General features: G+C 41.1%; 1 protein-coding gene across 3 annotated transcripts in view; it reads right to left on the reverse strand.

The window, feature by feature from the left end:
* Positions 1-4,412: 4,412 nt before the first annotated feature.
* LOC134212543 (synaptotagmin-B) overlaps positions 4,413-21,986 on the reverse strand; it is a 115,555-nt gene continuing 97,981 nt past the window's right edge. For 2 of the 3 annotated variants that reach the window (XM_062690506.1, XM_062690507.1), the window contains exons 2-7: positions 18,612-18,966; positions 16,635-16,816; positions 16,229-16,566; positions 16,046-16,166; positions 5,550-5,740; positions 4,413-5,491 (exon numbers count right to left, since the gene is read on the reverse strand). In XM_062690506.1, the coding sequence (XP_062546490.1) occupies positions 5,024-5,491; positions 5,550-5,740; positions 16,046-16,166; positions 16,229-16,566; positions 16,635-16,816; positions 18,612-18,832 (1,521 nt within the window). In that variant the 5' untranslated portion in view covers positions 18,833-18,966 and the 3' untranslated portion in view covers positions 4,413-5,023. The remainder of the gene's footprint in view (positions 5,492-5,549; positions 5,741-16,045; positions 16,167-16,228; positions 16,567-16,634; positions 16,817-18,611; positions 18,967-21,986) is intronic. The other variant, XM_062690508.1, reaches the window with a different exon arrangement.

Raw genomic sequence — 21,986 nt, forward strand, 5'->3', positions numbered from 1 at the left:
AAAGAGGAAATGAGTGAGTGAAAATGAGTAAGTGAGAGTGGGTGAGTAAGTCAAAGTGAGTGAGTGAGTGAACGAGTGATTGAGTGAAAGCGAGTGAGTGAACGAGTGATTGAGTGAAAGCGAGTGAGTGAGAATTCGTGAGTAAGTGAGAATGAGTGTGTTAGATTGAGCGAGCGAGTGAGAATGTGTGTAAATGAGTGAGAGAAGGTGAGTGAGAATGAGTTAGAGCGAGTGAGTGAGAATGAGTTAGAGCGAGTGAGTGAGAATGAGTTAGAGCGAGTGAGTGAGAATGAGTTAGGGCGAATGAGTGAGAATGAGTTAGAGTGAGTGAGTGAGAATGAGTTAGAGCAAGTGAGTGAGAATGAGTTAGAGCGAGTGAGTGAGAATGAGTTAGAGCGAGTAAGTGAGCATGATTTAGAGCGAGTGAGCTAGAATGACTTAGAGCGAGTGAGTGAGAATGAGTTAGAGCGAGTGAGTGAGAATGATTTAGAGCATGTCTCACTATGCACTATTTCTCAATTATCTTTGCTCACTTTGCACTTCTCACTTCTTAGTACTCATTTCTCAGTTTACTCTTCTCAATTCCCACTTCTCACTATTCATTTCACTTTTCACTTCTCATTAGTCACTTTTCACTTTTCTTTTCTCACTCTTCATAACTCACTTCATACTCTTCACTTCCCGCGCCTCATTCTCACTACTCATTACACTACTCATTTCTCACTACTCAACTCTCACTTATAATTTTACACTTCTTACTTCTTATTCTCACTACTCATTGCTCATTGCTTACTTACTCATTTTGTTTTTCATTTCTCGCTTATCATTCGTTAGTTTTCTCTGTATAGTGTATTATTAATACAGAAGTGTATTATTATACTAGATAAATCATCATTCAAACTCTCAAACTAATCAACCAACCTGTTAATTAACCAAGACAATGTATGTCACTACACTGACCTAGGGACACCATAGCTTGAGATAGATTTGAAATTGAATTTTGACTTCCATAAGACTAGTTTAGCTGGAATACAGTCAAAGCAGCCATTAACGACGCAGCGGAGAACAACGTCGGGTATATGGGGCGAAGTCGACGGAACGATTGGCTCGACGAAGAGTGCAGACAGATTCTGGAGGAGAAGGACGCAGCGCGGGCGGTCGCGCTGCAGCAAGGTGCTCGGCAGAACGTGGAACGTTATAGCCGGAAGCGGGGACAGCAGACCCGCCTTTTGCAGGAGAAGAAACGCCGCCTGGAAGAAGCGGAGTGCTAAGAGATGGAACAGCTGTGCCGTTCTCAAGATACACGCAAGTTCTATCAGAAGCTCAACGCATCCCGCAAAGGCTTCGTGCCGCGAGCCGAAATGTGCCGGGATAAGGATGGGAGCATCTTGACGGACGAACGTGTGGTGATCGAAAGGTGGAAGCAGCACTACGAGGAATATCTGAATGGCGCTGAGAGTACAGGCAGTGAAAGTCAAGGCAGCGGAGTAGATGACTACGTCAGTTTAGCGGACGATGGAAGCCAACCAGCCCCCACCTTGAGGGAAGTTAAGGATGCCATTCAACAGCTAGAGACCAATAAAGCAGCTGGTAAGGATGGTATCGGAGCTGAGCTCATCAAGATGGGCCCGGAAAAGCTGGCCACTTGCCTGCACAAACTGATAGTCAGAATCTGGGAAACCGAACAGCTACCGGATGAGTGGAAGGAAGGGGTTATATGCCCCATCTACAAGAATGGCGATAAATTGGAGTGTGAGAACTTTCGAACGATCACCATCCTTAATGCCGCCTACAAAGTGATATCCCAGATCATCTTCCGTCGTCTGTCACCATTAGTGAACGAGTTCGTGGGAAGTTATCAAGCCGGCTTCGTTGACGGCCGCTCGACAACGGACCAGATCTTTACTGTACGGCAAATCCTTCAAAAATGCCGTGAATACCAGGTCCCAACGCACCATCTGTTCGTTGATTTCAAGGCGGCATACGACAGTATAGACCGCGTAGAGCTATGGAAAATTATGGACGAGAACAGCTTCCCTGGGAAGCTTACCAGACTGATTAAAGCAACGGTGGATGGTGTGCAAAACTGTGTGAAGATTTCGGGCGAACACTCCAGTTCGTTCGAATCGCGCCGGGGACTAAGACAAGGTGATGGACTTTCGTGCCTGTTGTTCAACATTGCGCTAGAAGGTGTCATGCGGAGAGCCGAGTGTAACAGCCGGGGTACGATTTTCAACAGATCCAGTCAATTTATTTGCTTCGCGGATGACATGGACATTGTCGGCCGAACATTTGCAAAGGTGGCAGAACTGTACACCCGCCTGAAACGTGAAGCAACAAAAGTTGGACTGGTGGTGAATGCGTCAAAGACAAAGTACATGCTTGTGGGCGGAACCGAGCGCGACAGGGCCCGCCTGGGAAGCAGTGTTACGATAGACGGGGAAACCTTCGAGGTGGTCGAGGAATTCGTCTACCTCGGATCCTTGCTAACGGCTGACAACAACGTTAGTCGTGAAATACGAAGGCGCATCATCTGTGGAAGTCGGGCCTACTACGGGCGAGCGTGGGGCGTATCCGAGGATGGAGAGATGCGGCCTCGAACCGTGCATTGTGGCGTCAAATTGTTGATTCAGTGTTATCTGTTTAGATGTTAACTAAATAAATGAAATGAAAAGACTAATTTGCATTGGCGTAACTAATGGAAAATTCTAGGGGGGGCTAACTTTTTTTTTAAATGTTTCTACTTTTTCACTCAAAACAATTAGGTTATCGTTTTCGCTCAATGCTTAAAACAACTAATATATATTGCTCGCAAGTTGGCCGATCAAACAAACATTGACCTATTAATATACAACACATCCATTGACGACTTGAACATTATGAATTATGGTCCACGACACTGAGCCTATAAAAAATAGAAATTTCGTGAGAAAATCATAGGAGCCTTAGTAAAGCAAAATGAGTCTGTGGATTTTTATAAGCCATCCAACATCATTCCAAGTTCTTTCTCATTTAAATTTAAACTATCTCTCTTCAAAATCCGAGAGATTTGCCAGAACTTTGTCGAAAATAAAGAAGCCTAAATTGTTTACTGAAAATTTAAAATTTTCAAGAAGTAGCGACATTACGAAATCCCTCAAACACTTTACCAGACAAATCAGAAATGGCTGAATTGGATACATGCATATGAAACATTGTATAACATTTTGATCCTGCGCCTTACAGGTCTATTTTAGAAAGCGTGAGATCATAAATGTTTTCAACAAAACTTCAATAAAACTTGAAAATTTTAAAATATTGCTCATTTGCTGAGAAATTTCATTGATACAATCAGGATTTGTTTGAAATTCTTCGGCCACCTAAGCATGCTGAAGTCTCCAAGCCAAATAGATCATCATACGTTGATGTAATTTAAAAAGATTGCCAAATTGGCAAAGGCTTAGTTTATGTTCTTGAAAAATAATCATGTTCAGACAAATTCAAAAAAATCTGATGATGATCACAATCCTGAAACCTATTACGACCTGTAAAAATTTTCAACTACACAGTTAACAATATATTATGTATCTGATTCTGTTATAAATTTCTAACAGAATATGTTATCTTTGTGACAAAACTGTAACATAATTTCAAAACTTTTTGTTTTAAGTAGTGTTATTTTTTATATGAATTTAGATATTGTAACAAATTTTGTTGAGAAAATTTAAAACATAATAACATATGTTGATATAATTTTGATATGGCCTCTATCATGAGGTATAGCCCCCGAATCAGCTTATTATCGTAAAAGATTCCGAAAAACGTATCTCACGGTATGCTACCTATCTAGAGGTAGTATACAGACATGAAAGTGAAAGATTTTGTCTTTCTCTTTTGGATTTGTGTTTTTCGCAAAAAAAATGTTTTAGCAAGAATTTGCAAATCGTAAAGTGGTCCTGAATTATTCGAAATTCAAAAACCTGAAACCAAAAACAGATTTGAAAAGAGAGAAGATGAATAAAATTCATAATCTGTAGTTAAGCTCAGACAGCTAGATATGTGCAATACTTATGCGAAGTAGCAAAAATTCTAGGGGGGGCTATTTGGATCCTAGGTGGGCTATAGCCCCCCCTAGCCCCCCTGTAGTTACGCCAATGCTAATTTGGTACTATTCCAATTAACTCTACCACGCTGTATTTCTTCACAGATACGTATTTCGATCTCAATTATTAGGCCGAGACACTGAATCTCGTGCTTGGCTCGACTCGACTTAAGTTGATTTTTTTTATTGCGATTAGTCACCGGCGTGGCCAAATTATGATCGGCAACATCCTTTATTGCTATGATGCGACCACCGTTTCAACTTAGATTTCCAACACTATTAAAATTTTTGAGTTTGATTTGGGTGGAGTTTCGGACCCAGACATTACAGGTTTTTATTTCTACGTCTACCGCTATTGGTAAATATTTTTATTTTTGAAACATTAAATAAATATTCAGAGTAATGATAATTATTTGTATATATGTACTTCTATTCTGATTTAATATGCATCTGTCGCTACTCTTGTTTGCTTTCATAGCTAATAGTTACTACTTGTCCGCAAAATCTATTCATTTATTTATCCCTTGCATTCTTTGGTGTGCCTGAAGATTGATATTTTGCAATTAAGTCTCATGTCTTAATGTTATGAATGTGCGGGAACAGGAAACTAAGATATAGGTGAATGGGTTTTAGAAACACTAATCAAGCCTTCTACAGTATACGTTTAGGGTGGTGTATAGGTTTAGAATGTATAATCTACAGTAAATATCGTTAGTCAAGTGTTCAAACTCAAGGAAGAGAAGGGCTTCACTTGTCTCTTTCTGCTTACAACAGGTACTAAACATCGATTTATACAGCAACATTTGAAACATTCAACAATGCGATAAATTTCTGTTGGCTGCCCTTTTGGTTAACAACTAGCAATAGATTAAGGTACGTTGGACGTTTGCTTGAAAACTTGCAGCTATGTTTACCCTTACTGAGTTAAACTTTAGCATTTCTTTACTTAACCACAGAAGATTTGGTGGTCTTCCAGTCGGCCAGTGCGATCCATTGAGCAGTAGCTGATCGATTGCGAAACAGTTCCTCGAAGAATGTGCGATCCTCCGGTCTAACGTCCGGCCCACTCCCAACGGTGGCGCAACCGAGCACTTCGTTTTTGCCCAGCAGACTATCATGTCGGACCTGCAGCTCAATGGAGCAACTCTTAAGCGTTTCTTTGGCTATGTCAAATGTAAGTGCTTCATTGTAGACTGGTGCAACCGTATTCCTTGCTACGGTAGTTTTACGTTTTTTGAGGCGCTTTCCGTCCAGATTGTGGAGCGATATTTTAACGTAGGGGTCCGACGTGCCCCGAGTTTCGTCGACGACGCGGAGATTCCTTGCTTTGATAATCACTACGGTTAGCTTTTCGACTGAGGGAAGATATGAAAGGGAAACCATGACGTCACCGTGGTCTTGCTTTGGGTCCTGGAAGGGTAGTCAAAAAATTTATTAATAAAAAAACAAATAAATCGTGCACTAATACCGTTTCAGAACATGGTCCTAATGGGCGCCAGATGTCCAAACGATCGGTCAGGTCAACGTGCGCCAGCGCAAGTTGCGATCCTCCAATGACTACGTGACGGGAATAAGCATCAAAGTCGAATAATAGTACTTCGAGTGTGCGGCGACCGATGGTGGCCGGTCGAACTTCGAAGACAAAATCTTCATCGAACACTGGAATTGAGAATCAAATATTCTATTACTATTTTTGCCATTCTTGTATAAATGTTTCGATTTTTATTGATTTTCCTCATATGCTTTCTCCTTGTGTAATATTTAGTATCTAACCTTTTCTCTATTTTTTAAAAATTTAAGATGAATTGCTTACAGTCCTACCAGGTTCCAGGTGAACACTAACTTTACCTAAAACTTTATACCGTAATCACCAAAACCCGCACCACGATATTTTTAAATGCACTCTAAACTTACAAAACAACGCATTTAAACTTCTTGCTTTGTATTGTTTTCAAGACTGTGGCTTTTCAATTTTAATTATTTTGTAATTTCGACTTTTTTTTCTATCGACCTTTTGTTCATTCGACTTTTTGTCCTTCGAGCTTTTGTCATAGATTCGCTGAAGCAACCTGATGTCGTCACTGTATACGTGTAGCATCTCGAGGAAGCGTTGCCGGAAGATTGTGAGCTTGAAGGGGGCCTGTCGTATCCAAACTTGGATGTTGCCGAACACTGACCGAACACGTCTATCCGCGTGAAAAATCGTCAATAAACTGAGCGTCCTCAATGCCTTCGAAATACAATACAATACTCTCTGTCATGCTCTCAATCGTCTTTATTTAACGCTCTTTCACATATGAATGCTCTTAGCAATATGCATTCATCAATTGCTCTGTCTCATTTTGCTCAACTAAGCAGCTTTGTTTTTTGTTCTTCTCTGGCACATGCAAATCATTGAATATAGTGCGCATTGTCGACTCGAGTTGATTATGTATTTACATTATTTATCATATAAGTCCATGGAATAATACAGGCACTATGGGCAAAGTTGAAATTGAAAATCATTTAATATTGAAGTTCAATATGAATGTTATTTTGCATTCACATTCATGTTAAGAATAACGATCGCTACAACTTTTACTTCCAAAACATTTTCAAAATTTTGATTTCCAATATCTGCTCACTACATTCGCCCCTTTATCTACTCTATGACAATTTTAAAAAATATATGAAAACTCCAATTTCAAGTTGTAAAATGGTTCTAAGTATACTTTCACTAAAAAAAATCGATAAAATGCAAAAAAAACATCTTATATAAATTCAGTACCAAATGAATCCGAATCCAATCCGAATTAGAACGATGTTCACTAGAATCTAAATCCATGCAAACTTTATTTCACATTTAATTAAAATAAATCTAATTCAATTCTAGTCAATCCAAACACAAACTAGTTCAAGTTCAGTTTACATTAAATCCCAAATATTCAAAATGAAAAAAAAATCTAATTCAACAATAATTCAATCCAATTTGTATTTTTGTATAGATTAATTCAATCCGAACCAAATCTGGTTTGAAACGAAAATTCAAGACGAGCCTGATCTATCTAAATTAATCCTGTCCAAACCAATTTAAATCAAAATCAAATCTAAAGTACAGTCTAAATCCACTACAAATCAAACCAAATTATAGTCCAAATTAAATTCTAATCCAAACTGAAATTAAACTAGATCCATTTCTAATCTATTCTAAAACATTCTAAAATCAGTATCAAAATCTTGTCCATGCTCAATCCAAAACTATCTTATTGCAATCAATACAAAATTCAGTTCCAAGATAGATACTTCAGTCCAAATTCAATTTAAATCCATTCCAAACTCTATCCTAAGCGAATCGAAATAAAAGTAAAAATCCAATTTAAACTTCTATTAAATTTATTCCAAAATCATTTACAGAAAGAAAATAGATCAAACCGTGATTGACAGAAACACGAAAAATATAAGTGACAAGTTCGGAACAATACGAAACAATTATCTGTGCATTCTTTTGATACAAACTTTAAGTCAGATTTAAATTCAAATCAACATCCAACGTCCAAATTATTAAAATCAAAATTTTATACTAAGGGTCTGTCTCATTTGGAGAATTAAACTTAAAAGTGACAGTTCGAAAATTAAAAAATCACCCCGTAATAAGAATGGCTGGTGCTACCCAGCAATTCCAATAGGACATCGATGGAAAATGATTCGATATCTTTCAAAAGTAATCTTGCTCTGCGAGCAGGGTTATTTGATAATTATTGAAATGTCACTTTTAAGTTTAATTTCAGTTTAATTATCCAATTGAGACAGACCCTAAACATCCAAAAAAACCTAAATCAAATTAGGTTCAAGTTAAAACCTGTTAAAACCAAATTTGATCTAACAGAAATCAAAACCAATTTAAACTCGATTTAGATTCAATCCAAAATTAACATAAATGCAGTTTTCACATTAATTAATTCACGTCCAATATAAATAAAAATCCAAACACTATCCTAGTCCTCTTCAATCCATCTGCACGCAAAACCTTCCTAATCTAATTTAAAACTAATCAATATTAAATGCACCAAACCAAATTTGAACCCCATCTAGTTAGAAAACATAATCTAACCGAAAGAAATCAATCCAAACACAATGTATGCCATCCCAAGCCCAATACAATTCTCGTTTAACTTTTCAAACGGTCCTAAGTAACATTTTTTCATGAATTAATTTGAATAGCCCAATCAACAGACCAATATGAAAGCTTTTGATTGCACTACTCAAATTAATTCATGAAAAAAATGTTACTTAGGACCTTTTGAAAAGTTAAGCGAGAATTCTAATTTAAATCTCAACAAGTACAATTCAAATTTCATATAGCATTTGACAATAAAAAAAATCAGCTCTATTTTTTGACATTGGTGCACTTACACAAGATATACGACTCGATACAATCTACAACGACCAAGGCGACGAATAAAAAAAAGACAGGAACACCATCTTCGACCAGAAGTCGTACACACTGCACACTTAACACACTGAACACTTAACACCTAGCATTAGACAACGGACACATAACACCCAGTGGACCAGTAAAAAAATTTTCGATCACGAAAAGTTTCCTCCTTACCGGGGCGGGAATCGAACCCACACTCCATAGGCTATGGACCATAGCACATGCGTCTAGACGATTGACGTCGCTAACCGCACGGCCACGAAGCCCACCAAAAGGATCGCGATTGGAAGCTTGGAACATGGAACTGCAAGTCGCTAGGCTGCACAGGTGGCGACAGGATAAACTACGATGAATTACATCCCAACAACTTCGACGTCGTAGCGCTGCAGGACAGGACAGAAAGTGTGGGAAAGCGAGCATCGAGCAGCTACCTTCTACCAAAGCTGTGGCACCACCAACGAACTGGGAACCGGCTTCATAGTGCAATAAACAGCCAATCAACGCAAGGACGTGCAAGCTGAGGATAAAAGTCCGTTTCTTCAACTATACCATCATCAACGTGCACTGCCCACACGAAGGGAAACCCGACGACGAGCAAAAAGCGTTATATGCGCAGCTTAAGCAGACATACGATTGATGCCCACTGCGGACCGGTTATCGGACCGGAAGTCTCTGCATAACGCATTGAACGACAAGGGCCAACGATGCATAAACTTTGTAGCCTCCTGCGGAAATCACCTAATCAAGAAACGGAAAATCGACCACGTTCTAATCGACGGTAAAATCTTCTCCGACATCACGAACGTACGCACTGGTATGACGGCGAATGTGAGCAGTTGAGGAGAGGAACGCAGCATGGGTGAGATTGCTGCAACACCGCACGAGAGCAAACGAGGCACGATGCAAAAGGGCGCGGAACGACAACTCTATTCTTCGGAGGAAAAAGCGCCAGCAGGAAGATCGAGACCGTGAAGAGACGGAGCAACTGTACCGCGCTTATAACGCACAAAAGTTCTATGAGAAGTTAAACCGTTCACGTGAGGGCCACGTGCCACAGCCCGATTTGTGTAAGAACATAAACGGGAACCTTCTTTTGAACGAGCGTGAGGTGATCCAAATGTGGCGGCAGCACTACGAAGAGCACCTGAATGGCGATGTGGCAGACAACGGTGGCGGTATGGCAATGAACCTAGGAGCTCGCGCGCAGGACATACGACTTCCGGCTCCGAATCTCCAGGAAATTCAGGATGAGATTGGCCGGCAGAAAAATAACAAAGCCCCTGGAGTTGACCGACTATCAGAAGAGCTGTTTAAGCACGGTGGTGAGGCACTGGCTAGAACGCTGCACTGGATAATTACCAAGGTTTGGGAGGCTGAGGTTCTGCCGCAGGAGTGGATGGATGGTGTCGTGTGTCCCATCTGTTCTTCTTCATGTCTTTTTTTTTTGTTGGCGATGGTAGTGGTGGCGGTGGTTGTGTTAGCGAGAGTAGTTGCATGTCTTGTGGTGCCCGTTGTCCTATTGGCGGATAGATTCCTCTAAGTTGATTACTAATTTCTTCGATGCCTCTTTGTTGATTCGTGGTTGCGATTGGGTTCGTCGTCTTTGGTAGTGACCGTGGTGGTGGCGTCAGTGGTGAGATGTCTTCCCTCTGAACCTGCTGCGCATATGTTACCCTACCTGGAGTATGTTGATGTTGTTGGGGTTGCTGTTGAGTTTGCTCGGGAGGTTGTTGTAGACTTATTTTCTTCAGTTCTTCCATCATAATCGACATCTGTTCCGATATTGTCTCTTTGATGAAAGCATTGATTTCCTTTTTCATTTCATCTCCAAGCATTTCGCGATCATTTGTTTTCTCCTGTTGCTGTCGAAGTGGTAATAGATTCGAGTTCGGGGCGTAGTGAGTTCCTGGCCTATTGCTGTTTGGGAAAGTTGTGCTCGATGCCCAATCTCCTAGACTGGCTCGGTGTGCTGGACCAGCTGCTATATCCAGTAGCCCATGCTCTACTGCATTCACGTCCACCTCGTCTGGCAACGGTGGAAAATTGAGTGCTGTGTCGTTATCCATTCTACTCACGAAATCTTGTATCCTATCGCTGGAATAGTTCAACCTCACGTTTGCTGGTGGAAGGCTACTTCGTCTGTCTTCCGGGTTACCGTATCTATCTAACAGTCCTTCTGCAAACGCAATTAATTCTGATTTTACTCGCTGTTGTTCTCTAGTGATCGCGTCAATCCTTAATATTCTGGCTCTGTAATGTCGTAATCTAGAAATGTGTTTCGGTTCAGGGCAACCGGTTTCTAATGTATGCTGTAGATCTTGCAATTTCTGTGATACGATAGGGTACTCTTGATTTAATGACTTCTTTGAAATTAATTGTCTAGGTTTTTTAACCTCGCTCAACAATGCTTTCTTTAGTACCTGTCTTCTATCCTGTAATGTTCCTTCGACTGATAGACACCTTAACTTCAATTCGTAATCAACCTCGTCACTTAATAAGTCGTTAGGGTTTATGAAGTACATAAAATGGTGAGCTAAATGGTTACTCATTTGAACTAATGAATTCCTTTATTTTGTTTTTCAGGCTGTACTGATGCCAATTCTACAAACCGACTTTTACGTCAATTTGATCCTCCAACGAAACAGGAAGGATGTATTCGAAATATTCTATTTCCTAATTTTAATAAATTATTTATAGTAAACTGCCAATATTTATTGTAAGATAGAAGGCTTATATAAAGGGGAATATTCCAAACAAAATCCGAATTAATTCTCCAATCTATTCAACTAAGTTCCTAATTCAATTCCATAATTCAAATTTTCTTAATTCTACAAATTTCAATTCAAACTTACACCTATAAATCAATTCAAATACTTAACTACTTCAAAAACTACTTCAAAATTATTTACAAATCCAAAAATTACCGTTAGCTGGGCGCCAAATGTAACGGGCGGGGCTGTTTTCAGGGTTTAAAGGGAGCTCACTTATGCGCCAGGTGACCGAGGTCACCGCGAAGGAGCGATTTAACAATTTATAAACTTCCCGTTCCGGCTAGAGACCTCAGGGCGGGTTGTCCGAAAATCATACACTGGCGAACCGTTCGTGTGAAACCAACAGACGGAGAATAATTGGAAATAAACAACTAAAATTGCCGCAAAGAACAAAAAAAAAAACATTCGATTTGCGTATCTTTCTATAAACCTTCCACTTCACAACTCAACGTTTCATTCAAACATACACACTTAAAATAAATCACCGAATTCGGTGAAATTTTACCGAAATCTCAACAGCAGAACTGTTCGGTAAATAATTTTACTGATTTTCGGTGATTTTGACAGTTGAGCAATGGAAAAAATCACAGAAAATCTGTAAAATAATTACCGAACAGTTCTGCTGTTGAGAATTCGGTAAAATTTACCGAATACTGTGAAATGAGTTAAGTGTGTAGGTTTTTAATCAATGAACGCCATCCATTCTCCAATACATTAATTTCTAGGGGTTAGTATCGGGTATCGCTTACTGCGTACGTCACTGTCGAGATGGGTGCTGCACAGGTGGTGGGTTTCGTTGCGCGCGATTGTTGCATAATGCTGGTGGGTGGTAGCTTAAATCCTTGACATACACCATCAGCCGTCGAACGTTGGCTGCGATGCTATATCGGTTGCTTGCCGTTTGAGCTTACCGAACGGCGGCTGGCCGCATACGAACTTACAGAGCGGCGGTATTGATCGTGGTTGCAGGCGGCTAGTACGGTGGTCTACGATAACTTGGAAGCTTTAGCTGAGAGGGTTCGGGTCGTTCGGGTCGATACGTACCACCGTCCAGGGTGTCACTCGTTTTGTCGACACGTGTAGGTTGGGCCTGCTGACCAAGGTGGGCTCGCGGCCGGACTTCTAGCCCTAGAGTGGGACCTTCGTTTAAAGGTTTACCTTTTAGTTTACTGCAATTCACGCAGTGTTGAGCAGTCTTGGTTAGGTTTTCTCGTACCACCTTCTCACAGACTCTAGTCAATGTTTTCCTGAAACACGACTACTTTTTATTACCAGCTCGCTCAACCTTTGCACTAAACTCTACTTTTCTATGCTAAGCTACTGTTCGGGTTTGGGTGCTCACAACTAAGTTCTCCTGTCACGTTTTCACTGCTTCGTGGTCGGAATGATATCTCATTACACAGATGGAATATTCTGGCTATACACATATATTGCCTTTTATTCTACACCCGTGTGCCTACATCGGTTGATTTCGCCTTCGGAAACCTTTTTCCGGTGGCCTAAACATGAATGTCATGTATGATTTTGACAGCTTCCTTTGGCGCTCTAGTCGACACGAAAGTCCTTGATTGCTAACACTTAGTATTTTTTTAAAGAAGGTATGATAAGGGTAGGTTGGGGATAAGTATATCTTTTTGTTCTGTAACCTCGTTACAAGCAATCATCGCGCAATCACATTGCTGAACGCCGCCTATAAGGTACTCTCCCAAATTTTATGCCGCCGACTAACACCAATTGCAGGAGAGTTCGTGGGGCAGTACCAGACGGGATTTATGGGTGAACGCTCTACCACAGATCAGGTGTTCGCCGTACGTCAGGTATTGCAGAAATGCCGGTTGATCAAGGCGACGATGGATCGGGTGATGTGCGTAGTTATAGTTTCATGGGCATTCTCGAGTCCGGGCAGAGGGTTACGGCAAGGTGATGGTCTTTCGTGTCTCATTCAACATCCCTTTGGAGGGAGTATTTTGGATTTACTTGACCAATGGATTCGAAGGTCGATTCACTTGCCTAATTCAAACGTTTCCTTTTGCAGCAAGGTTTGTCAAACTCAATAAATGTTTGGTAGATTACATTATTCTTTGCTCCTTGTCAAAACAGATGTCAAAACATCGGAAAAAGGAAGAGAAGTCCGAGGGAAACAGCAAAAAGCACGTGGCAGACTTGTCAGTTTTGACAGACTTTACTATGAAAACCGGTGTGAAGGTGAAAACGGCGATTCCAACGACTGTTCAAGGAGCAACTATTTCGAACGGTCGGGTCCAATAGGGAAATCCACATACAATAATACGAAGGGCAGGGATTGACACGAGTGGTACGATTTTCGCGAAGTTCGTCCAGTTAAATATTTGTCTTCGCCGACGACATTGATATTATGGCACGTAAGAGGATGAAGGAAGGCTCAAGAGAGTACAACGTAAGCCACCCACCACGAGTCTGTATTGGTGGTGACAAAATCGAAGTGGTTGAAGAATTCGTGTACTTGGGCTCACTGGTGACCTCCGATAACGATACCAGCAGAGAAATTCGGAGACGCATCATGGCAGGAAATCGTACGTACTTTGGACTCCGCAAAACTCTCCGATCGAATAGAGTTCGCCGCCGTACCAAACTGACTATCTACAAAACGCTTATTAGATCGGTAGTTCTCTACGGACACGAGACCTGGACGATGCTCGTGGAGGACCAACGCGCACTGGGACTTTTCGAAAGGAAAGTGCTGCGTACCATCTATGGTGGGGTGCAGATGGCGGACGGTACGTGGTGGAGGCGTGGAGGAGTTGCTTTTATAAATAATGTTATATCAATTAGAGTATGCTCTTCGGAAATTTTAGAAAATTCAAACTTCTCTGCTCCTCCCATTCGCTCATTAAGAAATAGAAACTTGTTTTGTATAAGTAATCATAGAACAAACTATGCCAAACATGTGCCTCTGAACAGAATAATGTCTTGTTATAACTCACACAGCGACAAAATTTATGTGACAATGACCAGAAAAATACCTAAAAAAGCATTTTTTTGATATAAGTTAAACCAGCCAAGGATAGTTAAAATAAACTAATGTACTGTAGTTTAGCCACATATATAAATGTAACGGTCTACGAAATGACTGATGACAAATAAAATAAAATAGAATGAACCATGAGTTGCATCAGTTGTTGGGAGAAACATCCTGTTATTCGGTACATTCAAAGTTAATTGCCTATATGCCGGGTATTAAGCCACCCGGAGTGGAAATTAATTACTATGTCTGAAACTTGATTATGCATATGTACAACATGTGATAGATTTAGTTCGGAAAAGGTATGGGAGGGTAACCGCCCCTTCGGGGGGGTTCGATCCCACGACCCCAGTTCGCATGACAGGTGCTTTCCCTACTAAGCTACGAAGGACCTCCGTCGTCCACCGCAGCTTAGCGGGTACTGATGAAACCAAATTCCCAGCACCAGGTACCAGCCGATCTCTCGCAATACATTTTCAGAACTAACTCTCTCAAATGTATTTTTGTACACAATGTCAACCAAGTAGAATGAGTATTTAATATTGTCCGGCTCCTACACACTTGCTTCATCAGCAACGGCGCTCAATGAAGTAGGGTTGTGTGAGGTTGTGCCAGTTTGGTCGTCAGATCCCAACACGACCACACAAGCGAAGAGAGATCGCCACTCGAGATCAGTACATTCAAAGTTAATTGCCTATATGCCGGGTATTAAGCCACCCGGTGCGGTGGACGACGGAGGTCCTTCGTAGCTTAGTAGGGATCAAACACCACCGAAGGGGCGGTTACCCTCCAATACCTTTTACGAACTAAATCTATCACATGTTGTACATATGCATAATCAAGTTTCAGACAATCCGGTTATTGTTTTTTTACCATATCTAAAGGAACATATTTTCCTATTAATTGCTAAATTTTAGCTCAGTTATGGAACATAAAATTATTTTGTATGGGGGTTCCTGCACTATTCTATGAATTTATGGTAGCGTTCTACGAAACAATCAGGTGTTATTTATGGATCGTTTTTCATTTTTAATGGATCTCTCTTAATTGTTTATATGCGAAAGTATGTTTTGCCGTTCAATTCAGTTGTGGTCGAAAATTTTTTCAGCTTCTTTGGCAACGCAATGTATATTTTTCAAGTATTAACCCGCATTGTAAGAGTAATGTTTAAATGAATGAGGATGGCAATGAAAGTGATTTTGAAATTGTATGACAATGAATGACGGTTTGGTTTGGTGATTGATATCGAAATCATGTGAGTTTACATTTTGCTACGAAAAGTTCGGAAAAAATGTCATACAAGACATGCGATTTAATGAGTGCAAACAATTCTAATAAAATTCTAAAGCTGAATGAGTAAATACTCAAATGGTAATTAAAAAATGAGTATTTTCGAATGCCCTTTTTAAATTTTCTGGAGGGCCACAAACTGGCCTGGGTAGCGCCAAGCCCTCCTGGTTCTCTTTTATTTTGCTAGAGAAGAGCACTAAACAGTATGAAGGAATCGTCATACTCCTCGAAAACATCTCTATCAATGAAAGCGTGACGAAATTTATGAGCGAAAAATAATACAAGTGATTGCAGCTGTGAGTTATAATATCAAGCTAGAACATTTTGTTCTCTATGGCATTCACTTTTTTTTTATTATCATCATATTGCTTCGTGTACCACTCTATTTGAAAACATCACGGTGTAAAGATGCCTCGAGAAAAAAAAAACAATGGAAAAACACGCCACTTTCCATTTTTAATTCTAACATTCTCACTCCTCCTTACCTGGGTTCAACGTTTTCTTGTGTATCCTAGTTTGCCACATGTTATTGCGATCTGGGAGCAGTCTTATCTTTGCGTATGGATCCGCGGTTCCACTGAAATCACGCGGTTGCAAGTCCTGAGCCTACGAAATAAAAATATTACGTATGTTAGTTTCCCCGATTCACCAACTATCCAAAGTCGCACCTCAATGAGTTTGACATTCAAAATTCCCGCACTGGGATCGTAGTTGAGCGTTAGGTGGATTGCTCCCCGGGAGTCATCACCGAGTTCGAGCTTCACGGTTGAGCTGGCACCGGCAGCGACCCCACCGGAGCCGGATGTATCAAGCGTGTTCTCCGCGCCGGAAGCATCTCCTGGCCCTCGTTGGTTGTTTTTCGCCTTCACCGTCGATGTGGTGGGCTTCGCAGGGCTCGTTGTGCTGAGAACAACGTGCTTGTCGGTGCGGGCAATCGGCACCGAACCGACCGCAATAACAGATTTACAGCTGCTCGATGAGTCGGCGCTGTCATCCGGAGGTTCTTCTACACAAAAAAAAATATTGGGAGAGTTGAATTATCAATCGAAATCAAGGGTATTATGTGGGTCCTACCATCAGAGGAGTCGATAAACTGACCACAAGAAGTGTTAGTTTTATAAAGCCCTTGGGATGCCCAAAAGGGTGGGTCGTCTGTTTTTGCGAGTGGGCTTCCGGTGTTTCGATTCAAGTATCGTGAAGTGCCTGCTACGGCATCTACGTTGTACGGTATGGAACAACTAACATGACTTTCGCTTCTGTGGAGTAAAACAAATGTTTCAGTCTTAAAGTGAGAAGTTCAAAAGCGGATTTATGGTAGATATTGCAAAAATTAATAACTCCATATGAAGAATAAATTTATTTAGGGGAAAATGGTTCAAAATATCCTTTTTAAGTTTTCGGCTTTAGGATCTTTCTTCGATGTTTTATCCGATATAAAACGGATACCAAATCATTTCAATGTGCAGACACCAAATTTACTAATTTAGCTGCATATTACAATGATTAATTCAGAATAAATAAGTTTTCCGAGTTTCAAAAAAAATTTAAAATTTGTTAGAAAATCTTTTATGGGTTAAAAACAGTGAATACGTTTGCGTGCGTTTTGATAGTTTTCTAATGGGAAAACTGGCAACACGCACGCAAACGTATACATTGTGTTTGGCTCTGTAACGATAATAATCACACAGAAACGTAATTCAAACGATAATATGACTGATTTAATTAGTTCGGTCGTTTTACACCATTTTCCCCTACACTTGCGTGCATTTGATTATTTTCAATAAACTGAGTGATTGTCATCTTGGATAAATTCTCATTTATCGGTTATTACAACAGTACAGGGCTGAGTCTCTATACATCCGATTCTTTTCTTACACGAGGGATGCGTTCCGTGTAAAAAAAGTTTTCAGTTCAAAATTCGAAAAACTGTGTCAAAAAGTTTTATGATTTCTCGACAATCATGCAAAATAAAGCAACTTTGCAAAAATTTTGAATGGGATTTTTTTTACAAGGCCGTTGCTTGCGTTGTGCAAGTTAAATATCTTGGCAGTGCATATGCACAGCACATGTTTCGAAATATGAATATGATATGAAATTTGCGAAAAAGAATCCACGTGTCTTGGAAGGACTCGAACCCTCAACCTCCTACTCTCTAGATAGGCGTGATAGCCCTACACAACAAGACCACTTAAAGGTCACGTTTGCAGAAAAGCCATCAGAATCCGAGTACCAGCCTCCTCCGCGGTTAGCTCTTTTTTGCAAAATGAATATCTTTCGGATGCATGATTTCTCGCTTAACTTTTCAAAAGGACATGGGTAACATTTTTTCATGAATTAATTTGAGTCACAGTCACAGCCACAGTCAAGTGTGTCCACATTGTTTATTATCGACAACATCACAGACTATGCCCCTAACAACGAACTGGGCGGATTTCTATAGAGAGTGTGAATCAATTTGTGGATTCTTCTTCGCAAATGTCATATCAATTTGTCCGTTTCGAAACATGTGCTGTGCATATGCAAAAAAATTAACAAAAAAATGGAATTATTCAGGTTCTTAGATAAAAATATATCCTGTAAATTTGTGGTCTTCATGAGCATGTGGTTAGGTACGTCAATCGTCTAGTCGCACGCGCTATGCAGTGTGGGTTCGCTTCGGTAAGGAGGAAACTTTTCGTGATCAAGAAATTCTCCACTGCTCCACTGGGTGTTATGTGTCCTGTCCGTTGTCTCACGCTAGGTGTTAAGTGTTCAGTCTGTTCGACCTCTGGTCACAGACGGTGTTCCTGTCTTTAAAAAAAATCAATTCAAAAGGGCCATATTTGCCGACAGCTGTTCATATTTGAAATGGTTCTTTACCAATGTTAGAAATTCTATCCTTGGCACCCAGTTCTTTCTGAATACAGGAACAGGAGGTTCGAAAATTTCAAAACTCAAAACTGATAAGAAATGACCTTCAAGGCAGCACGCTTACATAATCATAAACGACACTACCCATACATGACAACTTTTTATTCGTCACCAGCAGTACGTGCATCGCACAGCACTCACCGCTTCCCGTAAGATTCGCGCTCCTTGGCAGTTTCCAGCAGGTTTTTCTCGAACCAATTCAGCCGGTACCGTTTCGAGCATGTGATGTAGATGAGTAGCCCCACCAGGGACACTATCAGAAACGAGATCGAAACGTACAGCACGAGTTGCAGCGGTGCGAAGGATGCACCATTTTCTTCGCTGTCTGGTTCTCCACTAAAGATGCCGGTAAGTAGTTTCATTTTTCTGCTGCTGGATGGTGTGTTTCGATCGACGCGACGTGCCCATATGCGGCGACCTTCCGATACTAATCAAACGAAAGGGACATATTGATGGTGATACGCTTGGGTTGATTAAATTTTCTTAATTTATTTATCTGAAAGAAATAAGAGATACGAAGGAGTTATTAGTTAAAAGAGTTTCTTTCGGAGTAAGTAAGTAAGTAAGTAAGTAAGTAAGTAAGTAAGTAAGTAAGTAAGTAAGTAAGTAAGCAAGCAAGCAAGGCAAGGCAAGGCAAGCAAGGCAAGGCAAGGCAAGCAAGCAAGGCAAGGCAAGGCAAGGGCAAGGGCAAGGCAAGCAAGGCAAGTAAGGCAAGCAAGCAAGGGCAAGTAAGCAAGGCAAGTAAGCAAGCAAGGGCAAGGCAAGGCAAGGCAAGGGCAAGCAAGCAAGTAAGGCAAGGCAAGCAAGGCAAGCAAGGGCAAGGCAAGCAAGCAAGGCAAGCAAGTAAGTAAGCAAGTAGGTAAGCAAGGCAAGGGCAAGCAAGTGGGCAAGGCAGGCAAGGCAGGGCAAGCAAGCAGGTAAGGGCAAGCAAGGGCAAGTAAGGCAGGCAAGTGCAAGCAAGGCAAGGCAAGCAAGGCAAGGGCAAGCAAGGCAAGGCAAGGGCAAGGCAAGCAAGCAAGGCAAGGCAAGCAAGGCAAGGGCAAAGCAAGGCAAGCAAGGCAAGGCAAGGCAAGGCAAGCAAGCAAGGCAGCAAGGCAAGCAAGGCAAGGGCAAGGCAAGGCAAGTGGCAAGGCAAGGCAAGGCAAGCAAGCAAGGCAAGGCAAGCAAGGCAAGGCAAGGCAACAAGGCAAGTAAGCAAGGGGGGCAAGGCAAGGCAAGGCAAGGCAATTAAGGGTAAGCAAGGCAAGTAAGTAATTAAGTAAGTAAGTAAGTAAGTAAGTAAGTAAGTGAATACACTCCTGATTGGGGTTCATTATTGAAAAATATTGGCAATAGTTTTTGATAATACGGTCAAAGTATATGCATACGTAGGGGGAAAGACGGCTTTGGCAGGTTTTGTTCTATTATTGGCAGGGGGGTTTTTGTCGACCAAATTTTATGAAATTTGGCCACAATATTCTTTGATATGTTTAGGCCAAATTTGAGCCTAGTCAGTCATAAAAAACCCCCCTGCCAATAATAGAACAAAACCTGCCAAAGCCGTCATTCCCCCTAATTAAAATAAACTATTTTTATTTTTTATCTTCTAATACAGCGGATCCCAACCTGGGGTACTTGTTCCCCTGGGGGTACCTTCGCTGGGCCTAGGTACCCTATTACAATTCCAATCAAAACTCATTTTTTTTTTCCAAGTTCGTTTATTTGGTAGGCTCAGGCGTGTATAACACTTTACGGAGCCATATTTCTTTGTGATATATACAATCAATGTCATTTTTTTCAGTTAGTAAGAGAGGGATAGGAGCCAGCGTACTCGTGGTGACTCGAGGTTAGTTTACAATATTAAAGGATGGACGAGGCTTAGGATTCGGAATCAAGGAATATCGGCTGCTCATCCGGGCATTTGGCGTAAGAGACGATGTGGCGTGTCGTCGTGCTCGAGGAATGGTTCGACTGGGAGCGTCTTCCGGATGGCATGAGTAACGGAGATCTACGGAACATAGAGACAGAGACAGTACAAAAAAAAATGTCAGAAGAAAAAATTAGATTTTGATGTCAGAATCACAAATGAAACTATAAATGGCCTGCATATAGACCACATCACGATCCTCCAAAACACCTCGAATTTCCCTGAAGGGTTGTTTACCTCGGACCACTAGGGTATCCAATAGTCGCTCTCTGAATGCGTCATTTTCCGAGCAGAACCAAACTACTTGATCGATGTCATCGTAACCGGCTCCGCACCTACATAAGTTGCTATCGACAAGGTTTATTCTGTACAGATGTGCGTTTAGTGAATAGTGATTGGACATAAGTCTCGACATCACGCGAATGAAGCTTCGACTTAAGTCCTCACCTCTGAACCACGCTCGCCCAGAAACTTTTGGAACTATGGAAACTAGCCACCGTCCGAGTTCATTGTGTGTCCAATTCCTTTGCCAACTTTGAAGAGTACTCTGACGGACTAATGGGAAAAACTCGTTGCTCGAGAATTGTCTATCATAAATCTCACCTTCCTGTGCGCCCACCTTTGCCAGCGAGTCTGCCTTCTCATTGCCGTAGATTGAGCAGTGAGATGGGACCCAAACAAAGGTAATCTTGAATGATCTTTTCGACCAAAACACGCATCTGCTCTCTTATGTTTGTAAGAAAGTAAGATGCGTGCTTAACTGGTTTCATCGACCGGAGTGCCTCGATAGAACTAAGACTATCCGAGAAGATGAAATAATGGTCTACGGGCTGATTGGAAATTATCCCCAAAGCGAAGTTAATTGCTGCCAGATCAGCACCATAAACCGAACGCGGTTCCTGAAGGTTTTGGAAGATGGGTGAAGTTACATTGAAAACACCGAAGCCAGTGGATCCGTTGTTGCGAGATCCGTCAGTGTAATATCTGTTGTTGCAATTGACATGTTCATATTTTTCAGAAAAAGTGAGGAATAGATATTTGTCGAAGATGATCTGGTATTCCTTGAATAGCATGTTTCATGGACAGATCGTATACAATTGAGGAACTGTCGTTGGTGAAGTGAACTCGAGGGGGATTATAACACGGAAGACAAAGATCTGATGATATGTAGTTGAGATAAAATCTTGAACGACAAGTTAGTTCAAGCATATTATCGAAGTTATCTAGAACAAGTGTGTTACTTGCTCCACATTTGATGAGTATTCTAAGCGAGAGCTCCCAGTAACGGTGCTTTAAAGGAGTGACTCCAGCAAGTACCTCCAGGCTCATGTTATGCGTTGAATGCATGCAGCCAAGGGCAATACGCAAACAACGATACTGGAATTCGTTCCAATTTGATCAGGTGGCAATCAGCTGCTGAGAGGAAGCAGAAGGAGCCATACTCTAAAACAGAGAGAATAGTCGTTCTATAGAGTTTGATGAGGTCTTCCGGGTGAGCACCCCACCATGTTCCGGAGATAGAACGTAGAAAATTGATCCTTTTCCGGCATTTTTGTATCAAATACTCAATGTGGAGTTTCCAGGTACATTTGGAATCAAACACGACCCCA

Source organism: Armigeres subalbatus, chromosome 2 (genome assembly GCF_024139115.2).
Source record: "Armigeres subalbatus isolate Guangzhou_Male chromosome 2, GZ_Asu_2, whole genome shotgun sequence".
Lineage (NCBI taxonomy): Eukaryota > Metazoa > Arthropoda > Insecta > Diptera > Culicidae > Armigeres > Armigeres subalbatus.